This window comes from Hevea brasiliensis, chromosome 12 (genome assembly GCF_030052815.1).
Source record: "Hevea brasiliensis isolate MT/VB/25A 57/8 chromosome 12, ASM3005281v1, whole genome shotgun sequence".
NCBI classification, from domain to species: domain Eukaryota; kingdom Viridiplantae; phylum Streptophyta; class Magnoliopsida; order Malpighiales; family Euphorbiaceae; genus Hevea; species Hevea brasiliensis.
Window position 1 is genome coordinate 19,734,374 of NC_079504.1, and position 19,780 is coordinate 19,754,153.

General features: G+C 35.9%; 3 protein-coding genes across 3 annotated transcripts; all 3 read right to left on the reverse strand.

Annotated features, from left to right (window-relative positions):
* Window positions 1-264: 264 nt before the first annotated feature.
* On the reverse strand, window positions 265-2,033 carry LOC110662839 (disease resistance protein RPP2B-like). Its single transcript, XM_021821966.2, has 2 exons — window positions 1,520-2,033; window positions 265-1,432 (listed from the first exon to the last, which is right to left on the reverse strand). The coding sequence occupies exons 1-2, from the start codon at window positions 1,553-1,555 to the stop codon at window positions 749-751; spliced, it is 720 nt and encodes a 239-aa protein (XP_021677658.2). The 5' UTR covers window positions 1,556-2,033; the 3' UTR covers window positions 265-748.
* Window positions 2,034-14,319: 12,286 nt separating this feature from the next.
* On the reverse strand, window positions 14,320-16,584 carry LOC131171348 (disease resistance protein RPV1-like). Its single transcript, XM_058131240.1, has 3 exons — window positions 15,649-16,584; window positions 15,259-15,579; window positions 14,320-14,758 (listed from the first exon to the last, which is right to left on the reverse strand). The coding sequence occupies exons 1-3, from the start codon at window positions 16,546-16,548 to the stop codon at window positions 14,528-14,530; spliced, it is 1,452 nt and encodes a 483-aa protein (XP_057987223.1). The 5' UTR covers window positions 16,549-16,584; the 3' UTR covers window positions 14,320-14,527.
* Window positions 16,585-17,559: 975 nt separating this feature from the next.
* LOC131171349 (disease resistance protein RPV1-like) lies at window positions 17,560-18,126 on the reverse strand. The gene has a single exon (XM_058131241.1). It carries the CDS (start codon window positions 18,124-18,126, stop codon window positions 17,560-17,562), a length of 567 nt encoding a protein of 188 aa, XP_057987224.1.
* Between the last annotated feature and the right edge of the window lie 1,654 nt (window positions 18,127-19,780).

The following is a 19,780-nucleotide window of genomic DNA, read 5'->3' on the forward strand; positions in this document are numbered from 1 at the left end:
ATGACGATGATCAGGGGTTGCATGTTGTTTATCGAGCAATCAAAGAGCAAACACTATAAAGCAATTAAATATATTTTCTATTTAGATTAAAACTCTTTAATTCTTTGCTACTGAGAATAAGATTTAAAATTCTATAAATACCCATTGTATTTTCATTATGTACAAATTTTTTAGATTTATTTCAAGATTTATTTCAATAAAATTTTCTTCTTCATAAAGCCGGTCTACTTTATTTTATTCTAAACTTTAAATTGAGTGTTGTGCTTTTATTTTAAAATCTTGGATCAAATCTTATTTATTTTCAAAGGTTTGATTGTGTGTAGATATTTTTCTGAGCTACTTGCTGCGTCGAATAGGCTCCCCCAATATGCCCAATCCAAACATTGGCATGATAAGTGAAAAAAAAAAAGGTGGGGGTGAGGGGGCAGGAGGAGGAATTGCTGCATCGAATTACAGCAAAACCAAATGATGGACTGAACATAAAAGCACAAACAGCAAAAAACCAGAATTGCTAGACCACAGCAGAACCAAAAGACTGAACAACAAAGCACAAACAACAGAGACTAAGAAAAGCATCAGCAACCCATCCGAGAGTCAACAGTAAGCAGAGACAAAAAGCAACTGCAGTACAGCAATGGAAACCCCAAATAAGCTGAATGCAGAGATCAAATTAGCAGAACCGGATCCACCAAAGAGGAGCTGAAACAAGTAAAAAGTAAAGAGCTGCCGTTGACCAAATAACAAACAACTAGGACGCAGAACCAAAACTCTTCAGCACCCAAAAGGACAGTAACCAAAAACTGCACGAAAGAATAAACCAAAAGCCATACAAAAACCAAGTGGCTCCTCTCACTTGTTGCATAAAATTAGAAACGGTTGATGCATATTGCAAAGAGAGCTTGGTTTGGATTGTGCTGGGGCTGCATTGGTACTCCTCATCTTTGGAAGCAAACAACAAGTGGATTCCACATCTTTTCACCTTTAATTCTACTAAATCAATATGCCTTGCATCACCTTTATGCAAATTGTCTACTTTGAACTCAGACTCAATCGAAAGCTTGTTGACATCTGAACAATTGTGTTTGAGCCATGGTTGAATACAGTAACGATTGTGCCAAAGGAACACATGATCTGATTCAATGGTGGCCCCGAAATGCACATTATCAGGATAAATCTTAGGAGCAACCATTAGTAAGGGCACTTCAATACCATCAGCATTTTTCAGACGCAATTCACATCTAAGCACGAAATTATTGTGCTTTTCCATGGCAAAAGGAACCTTGAATTCTAGAACAACACAAAAAGTGAAACATAGGTACTTAGCATTAATGCATTCGGGAGGAAGCACAAAAGCTATTGAAGATCCTAGGTTCTCATAGCTGAACCATTCTGGAATTTCACTTCCAGGTAAACCAATAATAAAATCATCACCCTGCGTGTAAGGGAATAAAAAAGAAGGAAAAATAGTTAGAAAAGAAACCCTGGGTTCCATTAGAAAGAGGGGAAGATAGAGACTTACAAACATTTCTTCAATTCTCAGTCGTGCATTTGTCATAATGTTGCCAAGTGTATTATGCTCCAAATTTAAGCAATTGCAATAATTGAATATTCCTCTTTGTACGGATGCGAAGAAGAAAGGTGATTTCACAGTTTTTAGCGATGTACAATTAAATGCTTGGAGCACTGTTGTTCGCTCTGGAAGCTCTGGTAAATGTTGGAGTCTTTTGCAGTTGTTTAAACTCAATAAACTTAGAGATGATAAAGAGAAAATATCACTAGGGATTTCTGAAACTGCAGTGTCATCTAGATATAAATGTGTTAAAGAGCACAAACCATATAACGAAGGCAATCTACCAAGTTTTGAGCAGCCCAAGAGAAAAAGCCTTTCAAGGCATTTCAACTCACAAATGCTGCCCGGGAGACTCTCTAGCTCATTGCACTTCTCCGGTTTCAACGCAACAAGTGAAGAGAGACATCCGATGGTTGAGGGCAATTCTTCTATTGCGACCTCTTCTAACGGTATTCTTTTTAGATATCCTTAAATTTGAACATCTGAAGTGTCACACCTTACCCCTCTATAAGGCATAACATGATCCCGTAGAATACCTAATGAACTACCGAACTTCACCTACCGATAACTCATTAAGTACCCTACAAGGGATTTTAAAACAATTTTCTTATTTTTGACAAGTGGTGAGCATTTTCTAATAAGTACTTAACACATTTAGTTAAAATTAAAACTAATTAATATTTTTGGCCCATTTTATTTTTACGCAAATTTTATAAAAATTTTGACAGAATTCCCTCTGTATTTTGAGAAACCAGTTCTTCAAATACCTGTAAAAAGCACTTCTAAAAATTTTCTCAACAACTACTTCAATTTCACAATCAAACTCAATTAATTTCAACAATTCCACAATCATTTCAATCAATTTCTCAAGTTCAAAATTCAATAATCCTCAAGGTACAGTCAATCAATTTCATACATTGATATTTCTTTAAGGATAAATAATTTATATATACATCATACAAAAATTTACATTAAGAAAATCCAAACTAAAATTTATTACGGATTTTATACAGATTTTGTACAAACTGCTCAAGACCCATTTTAACATGTCCATATATTTCTGTGCATTACATACATCAAAATAAATATTTACAATCAGGATATAAATTATACCCGGTGACTTCAAGCTGATAGCTCCTCACACCTCAGCAGCTCAGTCTGCTGCTCCTCTAGTCTCTGTATCTGCGACAGCAATAGAAGCTATCGCTGAATACTAGGACTCAGTGGTGCACAACATACTAAAATAATCTTTATGCAAAACTTAAATCACATTTATTCAAAAATTTGGCTGAACATGAGAATTAAGTACAAATCATGCATTATGAGATTTTAAATGCAAACCAAGTTCATTTCAAAGTATCAAAACACGTTTCATAAAACCCACAGTTAAATCATGCCATTCGAAACAAATAGAATCTCAATAGCCAGAGGCTAAAGAGAAATCACATCACAAGGCTAGCTAGCTCAAATATATGAATATCCATTCACATCCTCTTCTACTGGCACACCTCAACACTTCTCCAGAGAAGAAATCAAAATTCGAAACTAATTACCCCCACTAGTCATGCTAGTGAGGTGTTCAAATATATGGTCATGATACTGTGGTTTCAAAACTTATCTTAACAGTTTGCTAAACATTGTCATTTCAAATATACACAATAACTTTCAACAATTTAAGTCAAAACATCATAACTAATGTCACAAATAAATTTTCAACAATTCAAGCAAATGTAAAATACATATTTCATTCACTTTATCAATACATTTTAAAGCATAGTGATGTTGTGCACAAACCTCAAACGAGTCGCCTCTTGGCCTCGACTCGGTTCCTCGGGTTCCTTCTCGGTATTCTTTTCAACTGAAACACACAATTTTACAATGTTTCAGTACTAGAACTTAACATAAATCCAAAATAAATTTAGCTTCACATTTACCTAGCTCTAACGTTTTAAATTCGATATTCTCGAAATTTTATGTTTCGGGTTACTATTCACTATACTATTCAAGTCAAATTGTTGACTTTTTAAGGCTTAATAGGTATGAGAACTCCAACTTTACCCACATACCACATTTTGGTCATTAAATTTGTTGGTTTTGGTCATTTTCTCAAAGCTTAGGTCTTTTAGGCAAAATTGCCAATTTTCGGTTTTGGAGTCCTAAGTTGCACTGTTTCATTGGTCCTTTTACTGTTGGAATTTGGCAAACCTTCCTTCATAGAAAATGTTCCTTATTGTCTTAAGTGTATTCTCATTTTTGAATCACCCCAATTGGAGTTTTTTAGCTCAAGTTATAACCAAAATACAATTACTGTTCATGTGCACTGTTCATGCTGCAATTTTGGTTCTGGCAGATTTTTAATCCAACTTCGTTCAGTAATTTGATCAAGTTAAGTCCATAATTTGATCTAAATTTCTTCATATGAAATGTTCTACTATATCTTAGGTTTCCATCGGTTTAAGAATCACCTAAATCGGAGTTTTTTAGAGAGAGTTATAGCCATTCAAACATTACTGCTCAATGGCAATTCTGCAGTTTTGCAGGTTCAGTAACTTAACTTTGCTCAATAATTTGATTAGGTTAATGGCATAATTTGGGTTGGTGTTCTTCATGAAAGTTTTAGATCTATATCTTATCTAATTACTGGTAAAATTTCAGGTCATTTTGACATTCCTAGCTCGAGTTATGACTAAATGAATATTTGGTCAGTTTGTGCAGTGGTAGACTGCTCTTAACCAACTTTGGTCAATTGGTTCACTAGGTTCTGGTCAATTTTTGAGCATGGTTCCTAAATGAAAATTGTGTCATTTTATGTCTATTTTCATCCCTAATTGGTGCCATATCAATTGGACTTGTAAAATTTCCGTTTTGGTCCTTCAAAGTTGGCTTGGTCATGCTGCCAGCAGCATGACCATTTACCCTACGAATTTGACTTCCATTCTAACAATTCCCACACATCTCCTTTGGTCATTATTGACCATTTTTCACTTCACAATAGGTCAATGTCATCATTTATGCATTTCTCCAAAATTTGCCTCAAAACCCTAGGCCTCCAAACCCTAATCTTACTTAATTGTTACAATTAATCACATTTATACATTTCCATCTTACTACCATACTCATGCAAGTTTACTAACACCTTTAATTCATTTAAAATACATCAACTCTCATACATCCATGGCTGGCCGAAAATTCAATAATGGTCCTTCCCCCATATTTTCATTTCATTTCAATAATTCTAAACTCATTTCAATCATCACATATGCATTTAAAATGGAAAAATGACAAGTTAACATACTAACCTCAACTTAAACACCAAATCTTCAATTGTTCTCTTTCTTTCTTCTTTCTTTCTTGTTCTTAAGTTGAGATTGCAAGGTCTAGTGAGGTTTTTAGGGGAGTTGTTAAGGTTGAGTGGAGGGATTAAAGCTTAAGTGTAAGCTTAAATGGAGGAATTCTCATGGAGGGTTTTGGAAGAAATGGGACGGCAACAAAGGAAGAGGAAGGGTTTTTATTTTTTTTTCTTTTCTTTTCTTTATGCATTTTGTCTTATGGAAGACCACAAAAACCTAATTAATTAATTTATTAATTATACCTTTTATGGCATCATGCATGATGTCATGCATGATGTCATCACCCTTTTTACTTTTTCATTTTTCTCTCTTTTTTTTTTTCTATTTTTCTATTAGTTCTTTAATTTAATTCTCGATTCCGAAATTTTCTTTTCTCCGATTTTATTTGTGATTAGGTCGAGTCACTCTGGTCAATTGACCAAATTGCCCTTCACGGCTCAAGTTCAACTTTTTGCAATTAATTCCATATTTCTTTCGGCTCCACGACCTAATTATTTGACTGGCTTAACAGTTTTTTTTCATGATTTTCTCTTTTCCACTGTGTTCATAAGGGTCCTAAGGACCGCAACGTCACTTTTTACGGTTCGAAATTTGAGTTTAAAATGACTTTACAGTCATTCCCGAGAAGGTCACCCATCGCTGTGACTCTCGGCTCGTTTAACTTCTTCTGTTCTGTTTTTCTTATTTATACTTAACTAATTGAACATTACTAATTATTTGTATTTATGGCTTCTCTAGTTGTCTTAAGTATGGTTCTAATCTCCTTAATTGTCGGTGACACCGTCACCTAATGATGAAATCTACCGGGCTATGCAAAGCGGGGTGTTACAATTCTCCCCTAAATAAATTTCGTCTCGAAATTTTACCTGGTATCAATCTCTGAACAACTGTGGGTGTTGTCTCCTCATGTCCTCCTCTCGTTCCCAAGTAGCCTCCTGGCCCGAATGATGGTTCCATAGCACTTTCACCAACGGCATCTGCTTGTTCCGTAGCTGCTTCACCTCATAAGCCAGAATCTCTAGGGGTTCTTCTTCATATGTGAGGTCTGGATTCACTTCAATTTCCTCTGCTGGTAGTACATGAGATGGGTCTGATCGATACCTCCTCAACATAGACACATGGAAGACATTATGTATCTTCTTCAACTCTGGAGGTAGTGCCAAACGATATGCCAAATGACCCACTCTTTCCAGAACCTCATATGGCCCAATGAAACGAGGACTCAGTTTCCCCTTTCTGCCGAATCTCATAATTCTCTTCCAAAGAGAAACTTTGAGGAAAACTTTCTCACCCACTGCATACTCAATATCTCTTCTCTTCAAATCAATATAGGACTTCTGACGGTCTGATGCAGTCTTAAGTCAATCTCTGATCACCCTGATCTTCTCCTTAGTCTGCTGAACAATTTCAGGTCCAATCATCTTTCTTTCACCCACGTCATCCCAACATAACGGGGTTCTACATTTTCTGCCATACGAAGCTTCATATGGAGGCATCCCAATGCTTGATTGGTAGCTGTTGTTGCAAGCAAACTCAATTAAAGGCAAGTGTGTATCCCAACTGCCCTCAAACTCAATCACACAAGCCCGTAGCATGTCCTCCAAGATCTGAATTACCCTCTCGGGTGGCCATGCATGCGTGGATGGAATGCAGTATTGAAGTTCAATCTAGTTCCTAGGGCTCTCTGAAGACTACCCCAGAATCTAGAAGTGAACCTAGGATCTTTGTCTGACACAATGGATACTGGCACTCCATGCAGTCTCACAATCTCATCGATGTATAACTTGGCCAATCTTTCTAAACTGTAGTCCATCCGAACTGGCAGAAAATGAGTAGATTTAGTCAGTCTGTCAACAATGACCCAAACTGCATCATGACTCTTCTGTGTCCTCGGAAGTCCCATCACAAAATCCATCGTTATTCTCTCCCATTTCCACTGCATCGGGTAGTGGATGTAACAACCATGAGTACTTGATGCTCTTCCTTTACTTGCTGACAAGTTAGGCATTTGTATATAAACTCTGCCACATTCCTTTTCATACCCATCCACCAGTAATGCTCCTTTAGCCCTCTATACATTTTTGTGCCACCAGGGTGCATGGCAAAAGGAGACTCATGTGCTTCCTTCAAAATGATCTGCCTCAAATCAACAACACTAGGAACACATATTCTGCCCTGGTGTAGCAATAGACCATCATCTCTGATTGAGAATTCTGGTTTCTTGCCCTTTCGGACTTCTTCCATCAGCTTCTGATACTTCTGATCATTCTAAGCAGCCGTTCTAATCTGATCAATCAACACTGGCTGTACTTGCCATGCGCCTGTTGTCTGCCCATCATCATTAATTTCTAAGCTGGCATGCAATGATCTTAACGCATGTACCAAAGACAAAGGAGTAACCCGTAGACTTGCCATAATCTTGCGACTTAAGGCATCAGCCACAACATTAGCTTTCCCTGGCTGATAGTCTATCAGACAATCATAGTCTTTTATCAACTCTAACCATCTCCTCTGTCTCAAATTCAGCTCTTTCTGGGTGCCCAAATACTTCAAACTCTTATGATCTGTATAGATGTAACACTTTTCCCCATACAAATAGTGTCTCCGGATCTTAAGAGCAAACACAATAGCTACAAGCTCCAAATCATGTGTTGGATAGTTCCTCTCATGCGGTTTTAGCTGGCGTGATGCATAGGCAATGACATTTCGATCTTGCATCAATACACAGCCTAACCCATTGTGAGAAGCATCACTATAAATTGTATATTCTTTACCCGGTGTAGGTAAAGTCAGGACTGGAGCCTCAGTCAAACATCTTTTCAATTCATCGAAACTTTGCTGGCATTTGTCCGTCCACTGAAATTTCACATCCTTTCTAAGTAGCTTGGTCAATGGAGATGCCAACATGGAGAATCCCTTTACAAATCTACGATAGTATCCAGCTAAACCCAGAAAACTGCGAATCTCTGTGACATTTCTGGGTGGCCTCCAATTAAGGATAGCTTCAATCTTACTTGGGTCTACCTTGATGCCCTCTTCTGATACTACATGCCCCAAGAAAGATATTTCTTTCAGCCAAAATTCACACTTCGACAATTTGGCATATAACTGTTTCTCTCTCAAAATCTGCAGTACAATCCACAGATGTCTATCATGCTCTTCTGCATTCCTCGAATAGACCAATATATCATCTATGAATACCACAACAAACTGGTCGACGTATGGTCTGAAGATAGTGTTCATCAGATCCATAAAAACAGCCGGAGCATTAGTTAACCCAAATGGCATAACCAAGAACTCATAATGGCCATAGCGGGTTCTGAAGGCAGTTTTAAAAATACTCTGCTCTTGTACTTTCAGCTGATAATAACCTGATTTCAGGTCAATTTTGGAGAACACAGCTGCACCCCTCAACTGATTAAACAAGTCATCAATGCGGGGCAATGGATATCTATTCTTTATTGTCACCTTATTCAACTGCCGATAATCAATGCATAACCGGAGAGTGCCATCCTTCTTCTTTACAAACAATACTGGCGCTCCCCAATGTGACACACTAGGGCGGATAAAGCCCTTGTCAAGCAACTCTTGCAACTGCACTTTCAACTCTTTCAATTTTGCAGGTGCCATTCTATATGGCGTTATGGAGATTGGGTCCACACTAGGCATAACATTAATCTCAAACTATACCTCTCTTTCTAGAGGTAAACCTGACAATTCATCAAGAAACACATCCGGAAAGTCATATACCGTAGGGATGTCCCTCAGTGTTAGACTCTCCACTTGGGTGTCTATCACATGTGCCAAGTATGCTTCACACCCCTTTCTGATCATCCTACTGGCTAGTGCAGCCGAAATGATGTTTGATGGTAGTAAATGCCTCTCCCCGTGTATTACCACATCACCGTACAAAGGGAGACCAAAAGTGGATCTTGATCTCTGATCAATCATGGCGTGATGCCTGGCTAACCAATCCATGCCCAAGATAATATCATACTCTCTGAAGGGCATTTCAATCAAGTCTGACAGGAAAACATGTCATTGGATCACCAAAGGACAGTCTCTATAGATTCTGTTGACTCGGACCTCTTGTCCTAATGGACTAGTTACTAGCATTTCAAAATCCATTTACACACATGGAACAGCAAGTGAACTGACTATGCTAGTATTAACATATGAATGGGTTGAACCCGGATCAAACAACACAAATACATCTTGACCAGAGATAGAGAATGTACCAACTACCACATCGGAAGTCTCAGCCTCTTCTCGCTGTCTCATTGTGTAGACTCTGGCTGACGCACTTCCTTGTCTTGGCCGACAGCCAATCTGTTGCTGATCGGTGCCTCTACCTCTGCCTCTTCCTCTGCCAAATGACTGTGAACCTCTGGGAGCAGGACTCTGAATAGATCCCTCGGCAGTAGTAGGAGCTGGACCATATCTCGGAGCACTAATACAGTCTTTAGCTATATGGCCCTTGCCTCCACAGTTAAAGCAGGCTCCAGTGGCCCAATAACATTCCCCCCCCATGAACCTTGCCACAAGTCTCACAGGGGCGGGCAGAATATGAACCCCTGCTCAACTGCTGTCCAGACCTAGGGGGTCTCTGTCCCGAAAATCTGCCCCTACCAAATCTTCCAGCTCGACCCCTGCTGGGTCCACTAAACTTCTTCTTCTTTCCAGAGGTAGCACCAGAACTCTGTTCAACTGATTTTTCCCCCTTGTCTTTTTCTAATTTCTCAGCTTTTTCTGATTTTTCTTTCACTGGGGTTGCTTCTGATTCAATTCTCTCCAGTTCAAGTGCTTGAGACATAAGCTCTGAGAAGTTGCTGTGTCGAAATCCCACAACTTGCATCCTTATACTGGGCTTCAAACCCGTCTCAAATCTCTTGCACCTTGCCTTGCTGGTAGTAAGGAGACTCCCCGCATAGTGACTCAGGCGGGAGAACTCCCTCTCATACTCTGCTACTGTTCTGTTGCCTTGTTTTAGACTCAGAAACTCTTGTAACTTCTGATCAACATATGCATCCGGGATGTATTTCTGTCTGAACTCTCTGATGAAGTCATCCCAGGTCAGCACTGGTGGTTCAGCCAAGCTGTGGGGGATGGTCTTCCACCAATCATACGCATCCCCTTGCAGTAGCGACACAGAATATTCAAACTTCAGCTCATCTGGGCAGTGCAGTTTCTTAAACACTCTGTCCATTCTTTCAAGCCACTGCTCTGCCTCTAAAGGGTCCACTGTACCCTTAAATTCTGCAGCCCCATACTTCAATAATTTATCATATTGTCTGACTGGAGGCAGTGGTTGTGCCACAGGTGTTTGGGGTGGAGCTTGAACAGGCATACCCCCAGCCATTTGTTGAAACATTGCCGTCATCTGCTGCGCAAACTGAGCAGGGAACTGCGGCATTTGCGGGGCTGGTGCTACTGACCCACTGAAATTCGGTAAAACTGGGGCTTCCTCTTGTGCCTCAGCTTCAACAGACTGCTCAACTGAGCGATCCCCTTCTTCCATCTCAATCTGAAGTAGGGTATCTCCTGAACAAATAACACATGGAGATTTCCATCCGTTAGTTCATATTTATGATGTAATGCACTGTATGTAACAAAAATGGACATTGAGCGGTTGTACTTAACAAAGAAAGACACAAATTCATAAGTTAAAACATACTTCAAAAATTTGCTCTGATACCACTAAAACATGTCACACCTTACCCCTCTGTAAGGCATAACATGATCCCGTAGAATACCTAATGAACTACCGAACTTCACCTACCGATAACTCATTAAGTACCCTACAAGAGATTTTAAAACAATTTTCTTATTTTTGACAAGTGGTGAGCATTTTCTAATAAGTACTTAACACATTTAGTTAAAATTAAAACTAGTTAATATTTTTGGCCCATTTTATTTTTACGCAAATTTTATAAAAATTTTGACATAATTCCCTCTGTATTTTGAGAAACTAGTTCTTCAAATACCTGTAAAAAGCACTTCTAAAAATTTTCTCAACAACTACTTCAATTTCACAATCAAACTCAATTAATTTCAACAATTCCACAATCATTTCAATCAATTTCTCAAGTTCAAAATTCAATAATCCTCAAGGTACAGTCAATCAATTTCATACATTGATATTTCTTTAAGGATAAACAATTTATAAATACATCATACAAAAATTTACATTAAGAAAATCCAAACTAAAATTTATTACGGATTTTATACAGATTTTGTACAAGCTGCTCAAGACCTATTTTAACATGTCCATATATTTCTGTGCATTACATACATCAAAATAAATATTTACAATCAGGGTATAAATTATACCCGGTGACTTCAAGCTGATAGCTCCTCACACCTCAGCAGCTCAGTCTGCTGCTCCTCTAGTCTCTATATCTGCGACAGCAATAGAAGCTATCGCTGAGTACTAGGACTCAGTGGTGCACAACATACTAAAATAATCTTTATGCAAAACTTAAATCACATTTATTCAAAAATTTGGCTGAACATGAGAATTAAGTACAAATCATGTATTATGAGATTTTAAATGCAAACCAAGTTCATTTCAAAGTATCAAAACACGTTTCATAAAACCCACAGTTAAATCATGCCATTCGAAACAAATAGAATCTCAATAGCCAGAGGCTAAAGAGAAATCACATCACAAGGCTAGCTAGCTCAAATATATGAATATCCATTCACATCCTCTTCTACTGGCACACCTCAACACTTCTCCAGAGAAGAAATCAAAATTCGAAACTAATTACCCCCACTAGTCATGCTAGTGAGGAGTTCAAATATATGGTCATGATACTGTAGTTTCAAAACTTATCTTAACAGTTTGCTAAACATTGTCATTTCAAATATACACAATAACTTTCAACAATTTAAGTCAAAACATCATAACTAATGTCACAAATAAATTTTCAACAATTCAAGCAAATGTAAAATACATATTTCATTCACTTTATCAATACATTTTAAAGCATAGTGATGTTGTGTACAAACCTCAAACGAGTCGCCTCTTGGCCTCGACTTGGTTCCTCGGGTTCCTTCCCGGTATTCTTTTCAACTGAAACACACAATTTTATAATGTTTCAGTACTAGAACTTAACATAAATCCAAAATAAATTTAGCTTCACATTTACCTAGCTCTAACGTTTTAAATTCGACGTTCTCGAAATTTTGTGTTTCGGGTTACTATTCACTACACTATTCAAGTCAAATTGTTGACTTTTTAAGGCTTAATAGGTATGGGAACTCCAACCTTACCCACATACCACATTTTGATCATTAAATTTGTTGGTTTTGGTCATTTTCTCAAGCTTAGGTCTTTTAGGCAAAATTGCCAATTTTCGGTTTTGGAGTCCTAAGTTGCACTGTTTCATTGGTCCTTTTACTGTTGGAATTTGGCAAACCTTCCTTCATAGAAAATGTTCCTTATTGTCTTAAGTGTATTCTCATTTTTGAATCACCCCAATTGGAGTTTTGTAACTCAAGTTATAGCCAAAATACAATTACTGTTCACGTGCACTGTTCATGCTGCAATTTTGGTTCTGGAAGATTTTTTATCCAACTTCGTTCAATAATTTGATCAAGTTAAGTCCATAATTTGGTCTAACTTTCTTCATATGAAATGTTCTACCATGTCTTATGTTTCCATCGATTCAAGTCACCTAAATCGGAGTTTTTTAGAGAGAGTTATAGCCATTCAAACATTACTGCTCAATGGCAATTCTGCAGTTTTGCAGGTTTAGTAACTTAACTTTGCTCAATAATTTGATTAGGTTAATGGCATAATTTGAGTTGGAGTTCTTCATGAAAGTTTTAGATCTATATCTTATCTAATTACTGGTAAAATTTCAGGTCATTTTGACCTTCCTAGCTCGAGTTATGACCAAATGAAGATTTGGTCAGTTTGTGCAGTGGCAGACTGCTCTTAACCAACTTTGGTCAATTGGTTCACTAGGTTCTGGTCAATTTTTGAGCATGGTTCCTAAATGAAAATTGTGTCATTTTATGTCTATTTTCATCCCTAATTGGTGCCATATCAATTGGACTTGTAAAATTTCCGTTTTGGTCCTTCAAAGTTGGCTTGGTCATGCTGCCAGCAGCATGACCATTTACCCTACGAATTTGACTTCCATTCTAACAATTCCCACACATCTCCTTTGGTCATTATTGACCATTTTTCACTTCACAATAGGTCAATGTCATCATTTATGCATTTCTCCAAAATTTGCCTCAAAACCCTAGGCCTCCAAACCCTAATCTTACTTAATTGTTACAATTAATCACATTTATACATTTCCATCTTACTACCATACTCATGCAAGTTTACTAACACCTTTAATTCATTTAAAATACATCAACTCTCATACATCCATGGCTGGCCGAAAATTCAATAATGGTCCTTCCCCCATATTTTCATTTCATTTCAATAATTCTAAACTCATTTCAATCATCACGTATGCATTTAAAATGGAAAAATGACAAGTTAACATACTAACCTCAACTTAAACACCAAATCTTCAATTGTTCTCTTTCTTTCTTCTTTCTTTCTTGTTCTTAAGTTGAGATTGCAAGGTCTAGTGAGGTTTTTAGGGGAGTTGTTAAGGTTGAGTGGAGGGATTAAAGCTTAAGTATAAGCTTAAATGGAGGAATTCTCATGGAGGGTTTTGGAAGAAAATGGGACGGCAACAAAGGGAGAGGAAGGGTTTTTATTTTTTTTTTTCTTTTCTTTTCTTTATGCATTTTGGCTTATGGAAGACCACAAAAACCTAATTAATTAATTTATTAATTATACCTTTTATGGCATCATGCATGATGTCATCACCCTTTTTACTTTTTCATTTTTCTCTCTTTTTTTTTTCTATTTTTCTATTAGTTCTTTAATTTAATTCTCGATTCCGAAATTTTCTTTTCTCCGATTTTATTTGACAGTTAGGTCAGGAGTCAGCTCTCGGGGTCAATTGACCAAATTGCCCTTCGCCGGTTCAACCTAGTTTGCAATTAATTTTATATTTCTTTCGGCTCCCTGACCTAATTATTTGACTGGCTTAACAGTTTTTTTTCATGATTTTCTCTTTTCCACTGTGTTCATAAGGGTCCTAAGGACCGCAGCGTCACTTTTTACGGTTCGAAATTTGAGTTTAAAATGACTTTGCAGTCATTCCCGAGAAGGTCACCCATCGCTGTGACTCTCGGCTCGTTTAACTTCTTCTGTTCTGTTTTTCTTATTTATACTTAACTAATTGAACATTACTAATTATTTGTATTTATGGCTTCTCTAGTTGTCTTAAGTATGGTTCTAATATCTTTAATTGTCTGGACCGACACCGGTCACCGGAACAGTGAAATCTACCAGGCTATGCAAACGGGGGTGTTACATGAAGAGTTTAAGTGTCTCAACAGAAGTCAAATGCAAACAGCTTGGAAGGCTTCTAAGGTTGTTGCACATCGAGATACGCATGCATTTAAGAGTGTCAAAAGATTGAACAGATGCGGACCATTCTTCCAGTCCACGATACATTAGATATAACTGTTTAATACCACTCGGAATTTCTGACATTTTCTTCAAATTTATACAGAAAGACAGAGAAAGTTACTTCAGATTTTTCAAATGAAGGAGACTGGGAAGACTCCTTAGATTTATGCAGTCATCAAGATTAAGATAAGTAAGTTTGTGGAGAAACTGAATTGAAGAGGGAATCTCAAGCAAACTCTCACACCCCTTAAGATCTACTTGCTCTAAGTTTGCAGCCGAGGAGAGATTTGGGAGTGTGGCTAGTTTCTTCGATCTAGAAAGATAGAGATACTTCAACTTTTGAGGACACTACACATGATAAAACAGAAAAGTATATATATACAAACTTTCAAAGAGGAAAAAAAAAAATAATAAACTCATATATAATTTCATCAGTAATAATTATGTTAAAAGTGCTAGTTCCTTTGGTTTTTCAATCAATTTCTAATAATTTTTTTAAACTAAATATTTACCATTTTAAAATTTATAAAATTAATTTTAAATGATTTTAGCATTAATTGTTACTGAACAATTTTATGTAAAAGAGTCATTCTAACTTAGATCATAAAATATAATCTTTTTAAATTGGATTTCTGCTCAATAAACATAATGTTTACATAAAATCTAGTGAAAAAATTCCAACAAAATAAATCTGTGAAAAAAAGAAAAACGTATAAAAAGTTGTACTTTCCATTAAATGAGATTTAAAGTTAAGGCATGCACATTGGCACAACAAATTCAACTTTCAAGTCAGTATTTATCCCCTTTTTCTATTGGTCAAATTGAAAAATCAATATTTTAAAGCATACCTTATCTCCATGCCAAAGCCGTTTAACATTGCTATCCTCCAAATTGAGTAAAACAAGGTTCTCCATGGAAAAACATAAAGGCAGAGAACTGTAAGGATATTCCTCCCAATGTAGTAAACTCAACTTGCTAGGAAGATGCTGCAGATGATTCTTTTTAGCAGATTCAAGTATGAAGGTTTCAGGAGTCGAGTCCTTTTTATTTGAATGCCTAAAAAATTTGAGTAATCTTAAGTTAGGCATTTGTGAGAAGGTTGCAGAATTCAAGCGTATCATTCCCATTTTAGAAGTATCCAAGCATATCCCTTCCACTGCTTTGTTCACCTAATACAAAGAATAAAAAGCTATGAGTAGACAGGACAAATGAATAAAAAAAGATTTTTCTTGTCTTACCTTCTTAGCTGCCAAGATATCACAAATTTTTGTGAATTCCCATAATCTACTATGTTCATGCCGAGCAATATGTTGACCCATTTCTTGTATCAAATCATGCATCTCTAACTTCTTATTAACAACAATTACGAGGCACTTTTCCACTAAACGAATTATTCCCAAACTTGGAGTAAGATCACATCCGTCTAGTATATCTTCTACACGGTCTTTATCTTGGCCCTTGAAAAAGCATGCTATATCAAGAAATACAGCCTTTTCTGTTTGCTCTAGCGAATCATAACTTATTTTTAATATTTTATGAATTTTGGATATCGGAATTTTTTTTAGTTCTTTCAATACAATTTCCCATTCCTTTGGAGATCTTTTGCATAGATGTGAACCCAAAACTTTTAGGGCTAAAGGAACACCTTTATCATAGTTTACCACCCTTTCTGCTAACTTCATAAACTCCTCTGGAGGATGCTCTTGTTTAAAGGCTTTCACACTCAATAATTGAAGAGCATCACAATAATTTAATCCCTCAACCTTATATATTTGATCAACTCCACCAACAAGTACTTCTTTGTCTCTGCTTGTTACTATGACTCTGCTTCCTGAACCATACCAACCATGATATCCAGCTAAAGCTTCTAACTGCTCTGAATCATTGACATCATCAAGAACAATGAAAACCTTCTTTCTTCTAAGTATATCCAGAACAATAGTGGGAAGCACATGGAGCATTTGTATGCTTAAATGTTTGTCCCCTACAAGTTTGGAAAAAAGTTTTTGTCGTAAATGCAGTAATTCATGCTTTTCTGCATTTTCCCTAACATTACTTAGAAAGTAGCAAACATCAAATTCATCAGAAATTTGACTAAAAAGAACTTCAGTAGTGGTTGTCTTTCCTATGCCGCCCATTCCCCAAATTCCTATAAAACGAACATATGCTGTCTCAATACATAATAATGGTAGAATTTTGTTGATGTGAGCATCAATCCCAAACCATGACAAGCACTAAAGGAGATGGGACACAGTTTCTTCATGATTTGGTTGACAACTTTGTCAATTAATTTCAATTCAAGCCTTGCAAAACATGATAAACAAAGCAAAGTAATAATGAGTTTAATTTGAGATACAAAGAAACTTGAAAACTTCAAAGGCATTTGAATTTGAACTTAATTTCAGTGCTCGAAAATTAGCCCAAAAAATATATCTATCATAAATAAATAAATAAATAAAACTTTATATATTATCTATTGAAACATAAATCTAGATTTACACTTATTTCAGCAAATATATCCATCTAAAGGACCCACATTATATTTTTGAATGAGGCATCTAGATTTACACTTATCATATGAGATGTTACATGTATGAATCGATTTACTAACTACTTCAGGAAATTTGATAGGTTCAAGCAATTTGTTTAAATTTTAAAATTTTTTATGTTCTAGTGATAATTAAAATCGATAAAATAAATGAACTGAATTAAACAAAACCAGTTGCCTGGTCTAGTTTCCGATATAACCAGTCCAACCGGCCGGTTTGCTCCAACTGTGAAAACGCTAACCTGTACTTGCTGGAATCCCATCCAGATATATTGGATGCTTCCATCAAAGAAGTGCTGCACTTCCCCACAACGTCTAAGCTCTGCTTAAATTTTAGGAAATATATCTATCTAAAGGACACTCGTTGTATTTATCCATAAATGAGCTATCTGGGACATTATTAACCAAAGGCATGCTTGTGACGAGAAGTTACATGTAGAAATGGCTTTAAAACCAGATTGATCATTGAATCGATTTATTAACTATTTCAAGGTTTTGAAAGGTTTAAGCAATTTAGTTGAGTAAAAAAACTGGTTAAATATAATTTAGATTTTGAAAATTTTTTATTTTTCAAGAGGGAATTAAAAATAAATAAATCGAATTAGACCAAACCAGTTTCCTGGTCTAATTCCTGATTTAACCAGTCCAACCGACCAGTTTGGTCTAATTCTAAAAACACTAACCTGTAGTTTTTGGAATCCCATCCAGATAGATTGGCTGCTTCCATCAAAGCAGTGCTCCACTTCTCCACAATGTCCAAGCGCTGCTTAAATTTTTCTTTCACTTTCCCAAATGCTTCCCCAAATTTCCCAGTCTGTTTTCTAACGTCAGAAGGATCTACATGGCAGAAAATGGGTAAGACCTTTCGCCCCATTCCTTTCTTGCAGTCAATTATCTTCACTAGTTCATCTAGGCACCACCGAGAGGACGCATAATTTTCTGACAAAATCACTACTGAAATCATGGATTCTTCAATCGCTTTCATGAGCGCTGGCGAGATCCCTTCTCCTCTCTCAAGAACATCGTCTATGAATGTTGTAAGACTTCTCCGGCGCAGAGCAACATGAAGATGATCAGTAAAATTTGAACGAGTATCAATACCACTAAAACTAAGGAAAACATCGTAGGTAGTTTTAGAGGAGAAGCCTAAAGATGAAGTAGAAGCCATTTTAACAAGCACAATAGCCGCTCTATTTTGTTTGGTCAAAAAGAAATAGAGGAATCGCAGAGAAAGAGGAAAGCTATAAAAAAATAAAAAATGTTAAACTTGGGCGAAGGCTTTATAGGTGATCAGAATCAAACCACCTATAAGATTTTGTACATTCGAGAAAACTACAATGAACCCACTGTTTTCTTTTCTACTACTAGACGCGGAAATGTACTAATTAGAAGTAAATGAGTTTTTTCTCATGAGGGCAATTCTTCTAAATCACCTACAAGATTTTGTTTCGAGGAAGTTTCAATGGGCAATGAGTGAAAGTACAAAGAGCCCACCATTTTCAACGCAATCACCATTAATGCTGCATAGCATTTTCCCAGTGATACACCGTTTTCTACTACTTGGACCTCACGCCCAAATCAACCTATTATAAAATACTAATTTTATAAGTTTAATATTATTACATATTTTTTATGAGATATTTTCTAAATAAAAATAATATTTACTAAAAAATAAAAATATTTACTAATTCAATTAATAAAAATACTGTTTAAATTTAAAAAAGATATATATATATATATATATATATATGTAAAATATTAATTTATAAATTTATAAAAATTAAAATATCATTCATAAAAATCATTTAGGCTGTATTTAGATAATTAACTATTTAATATAAAATAAATTCATTTTTATATTAAAATATAATAAAATAACATAATATCAAATTTAAATGCTCACTTATTTCAAAATTTTAGTATTAAAGAATAAAGTTAGTATACAATATATAGTTATAACAATATATTTCAAATTATATAATTTAAGTTTCCATCAATGCATTTATGATATATACTTTTTCTGTTATAAAATTTCAATTCATTAAAATTTTTAATTAATATATATGATTATATATAAAAATTAATAATTAATATGTAATATCCCTAATTTTTTAAAAAATATTATATATATATATATATATATATATATATATATATATATATATATATATATATATTATTCTAACACTGGTATTGTAGACTTCGCGTACGTACTTTCATTTCGTGAAAATTCGATCGTCGTCCGGATCTGTAATTTCGGACTGAGCAGATAAGTTGCTGGAACCATTTTAGAACCGGGTCAAGATTATAGGCTACCCCACCTTTTTCAGACATTCTGGATGTGTTCCAGTTGTCAGATTTAGCATAGGTAAACTCGAACTCTACATTACTCAAGTTTTGTCTTGTACTGGGTTAGAATAAAATTTATAAAATATTCGTGGATGATAAAAAAATTACGATTCCTATTGCAATAGCCTTATAATGTTGTTAAGGACCACAGGGCAGGTTTATAAAGTTTTTAAAGTTAGTTTGGATAGTTTTTGAAAAATATTAGTTTTGAAGTCTTATAATTGAGTTGTCTGATATTGTGATTATTGCTTGGTTTGGAGGGCCCAGGAGGGGCCATATAATGATGATGAGATATGGGTTGAGTTTAGAAGTGTTATTTGAACCATTTTGCAGGTTGGGTAGGTCATAGGTATAGAGAAGACTTTGCCAAATTTTCGACACGACTTAGGACATCTTTGGTCTTTTCTTAGTTTGTATTGAGTCAAATGTATTAAATAATTGTAATAAAATTGTCAGGTGAGCCGGGACAGCCT

Excerpts from the sequence above, each read along its gene's own strand:
- LOC110662839 (XM_021821966.2), bottom strand. The coding sequence starts at position 1,555 with ATGACAAATGCACGACTGAGAATTGAAGAAATGTTT. Across the intron at positions 1,433-1,519 it reads TGAGAATTGAAGAAATGTTT|GGTGATGATTTTATTATTGG; the intron begins GTAAGTCTCTAT and ends CCTTACACGCAG.
- LOC131171348 (XM_058131240.1), bottom strand. The coding sequence starts at position 16,548 with ATGGGCGGCATAGGAAAGACAACCACTACTGAAGTTCTTTTTAGTCAA. Across the intron at positions 15,580-15,648 it reads ATATCTTGGCAGCTAAGAAG|GTGAACAAAGCAGTGGAAGG; the intron begins GTAAGACAAGAA and ends TCTTTGTATTAG. Across the intron at positions 14,759-15,258 it reads GGCTTTGGCATGGAGATAAG|TGTCCTCAAAAGTTGAAGTA; the intron begins GTATGCTTTAAA and ends TATCATGTGTAG.
- LOC131171349 (XM_058131241.1), bottom strand. The coding sequence starts at position 18,126 with ATGGCTTCTACTTCATCTTTAGGCTTCTCCTCTAAAACTACCTACGAT.